At 26.5% G+C, this 2,665-nt stretch overlaps 1 protein-coding gene across 1 annotated transcript; it reads left to right on the forward strand.

Moving 5' to 3' along the window:
- Positions 1-1,458: 1,458 nt before the first annotated feature.
- LOC115243991 (protein sevenless-like) lies at positions 1,459-2,307 on the forward strand (the record flags this gene model as incomplete). Its single annotated transcript, XM_029821325.1, has 2 exons — positions 1,459-1,488; positions 1,610-2,307. Coding segments are annotated over 2 exons (724 nt in total), but the record flags the coding sequence as incomplete, so codon positions are not given.
- Between the last annotated feature and the right edge of the window lie 358 nt (positions 2,308-2,665).

The raw sequence follows: 2,665 nt of genomic DNA on the forward strand, positions 1-2,665 counted from the left end.
GATATAAATCGGGTAATTTTTAATCAATTATGTAATTAAAATTATAATTACTTCTTTCATTAAAAATAATCCGTTTTATGTCATATTTAGTGTCATTTTAATTGCAAAAATGTAATTAATCCATTACAATTTTTTTCAGATATATAAAATGCGAAATACAGAGATTTTTTTTTCTATAATAAGATGACATATACACGTCAAAGATTACAGATAAAGAGACCCTGGCGAGCGAGAGTCAAATAAATTTTTGAAAAGGAAAGTCGTGCTAAAGTAAAGTTCCTTAGAGAAGTTATAACTAACTCACCATTAAAAAACTTAATCGTTAAACAAAATTGTTTTAATAATCAAAAAGAGCTATCATATATTATTTGTATGAGATAGCATTTTCTCTTTGATATAAGAATTTGATATGTAAGAAAATGTCTTGAAAAATAATAAAATCAGATTTAAAATAAAATTTAACTATGCTATATTTAACACATTATCAATCAAGAGAGATATAAAGAAAAATATCAAGCCGATATTATTAAACAAACAAGAAATTTCATGGCAATTTTACTTAAGTATTTGTACATATATTGTTTATCATTAAAAATATCGAAAGTAGCCGCTTTTTGGCTCAGGTGTTTGCTTAATTCTTTTCGTATGTTATATTTTATCAAGGATAATCCAATATCTGAGAACAACGATCATCACATTTTACAAAACTGCAAATCTGACCGGAGTCATCCTGATAGTGTGAGTGTGAGAAACAAAGTTGACGAAATTTCATTTGCAAATATATCTGTGATCCCAGAATCTGTTGGTAAAGAAATGCATAAACTGTTAGCAAAAAAGTCTACGATAAAAAAATTGTAAATTTAATTTACATTTAAGAGAAAATAAAAATAAATTATTAAAAAAATATCTTTCAACACCGAGAAGAATATAAATTTTATTTTACCGCAAAAAAAGAAAGAAAAATCCACATATTGTATGTAAAATTAATTAAAATTTAATATAAAGCAATTAATTATTTAATTTTGTTAGTTTATTTTTTTAGATAATCGTAAATATTATACTTCTGATTTCTTAATCAATAAAAAATTTACAGAAAACGTTTAATGCTTTATTGTTTGTTTTTGCTCTGAATTAACAATTACTTCTCTGTAGGTCTACTACTTCTTCTACTACTCCTTATAGGTCTTAAAACACGCAAACTTTTTTATATAAGATTTTAGTATCTTGAAAGTCAACATTTGCTGTGTTAATTTCCATATTTTGTAATTTACCTGTATTTTTTTTTGGCTTTTATTTTTACTTTAGATTGTTTTTTCTGAATTACTGAGATTATCAAGTTAATGTTCTTGTATATAATTATATCAATATGTGCAATCTTAAAATTTCTAGAAAGCATTTTGGGCAAACCAACATCTCCCAAAACATTTGTAGAATTCCATAATGAATTCCTAAATGAAGAAGACAACATTTATGTTATGTGACATTCAGGTAAAAGATTTAATTTCTCAGTCTGTATTCTTTTAAATTTGATGACACATACATATAAAAACGTTGATTCTGTTATAATTTTACTAAATACAAAAAGGCCATAATATTATTTTTTTTACAGATGGAACCAACCTGAATTTACAGACGAAGTAATACAAGGATACACAGTGCGATATTGCTTCATCGAGAACCAAAAAGAGATTCAAATCTGTGACGACAAAAATATCTCAGCTACAATATTGGAGTGCACGGTACACAATCTAAAACCTAACGCGACGTACCACTTTCAAGTACGAGCGCATACTAAAGTTGGTGCTGGCCTTTACACAGATTTAATTGATGTATTGACTACGCACGAAAATCCAATACCGCTATTATTGATGCGACATAGTTATGGTATTGATATATTGGATCTTGATTCAAAAGTCAATATTAGACTTGTTGATGACATTTCAATGATAGATGCCACTTATTCGATAGCGGAACATAAAATTTATTGGAGCACTGATCTGAGGGACCTAATGGTATTGGAGATGAATAAAAACAATATTACAAAAATAGCTGATTTTCAATGTAATGCATACAGTCTTTACATCGACTGGGTAGCAAGAAATCTGTACTGGATGGAAATAGACATAATTTATACTAATAATATCATAAAACTCGACTTAACAATGTGGGAAAATGGCATACTCAAATACGATAAGATTTTGCAAACAGAATTTTTTTTTGGTAATGTCGGTTTAACTATACTTCCATCTATAGGGTATGTTAACTTTCATTCATTTGAAATAAATGAACAATATTTTCATTAAAGATTTGTACTGATTTGTAATTTTTCAATAATTTCATATGGCTTTGTAATTAAGATCAAAAGTTATAAAAACATAATAAATTAACACAACTTTAATTATAAAAATTTTAAATATTCACTATATATATAATTTTTTTTCTGCTATTGTTAAAATATTGTTCAATAATAAGTAAAAAAATGCATCTTTTTGTTAGAAGTTTATATTGGATAAATCATACGAATTATAAACCTGTCGTAACCCGACCAATCTCTAAATATATTAAAAGATAAAACAAGTAAAGTAGAACAGAAAAGATTGAGAAAGAGCTGATTAAAGCAAAGCATTAGAATCAGGGAAAGAGCCCAAGGAAAAGTAATTAAGAA

Source organism: Formica exsecta, unplaced genomic scaffold, assembly GCF_003651465.1.
Source record: "Formica exsecta isolate Colony F162 unplaced genomic scaffold, ASM365146v1 scaffold781, whole genome shotgun sequence".
NCBI lineage: Eukaryota > Metazoa > Arthropoda > Insecta > Hymenoptera > Formicidae > Formica > Formica exsecta.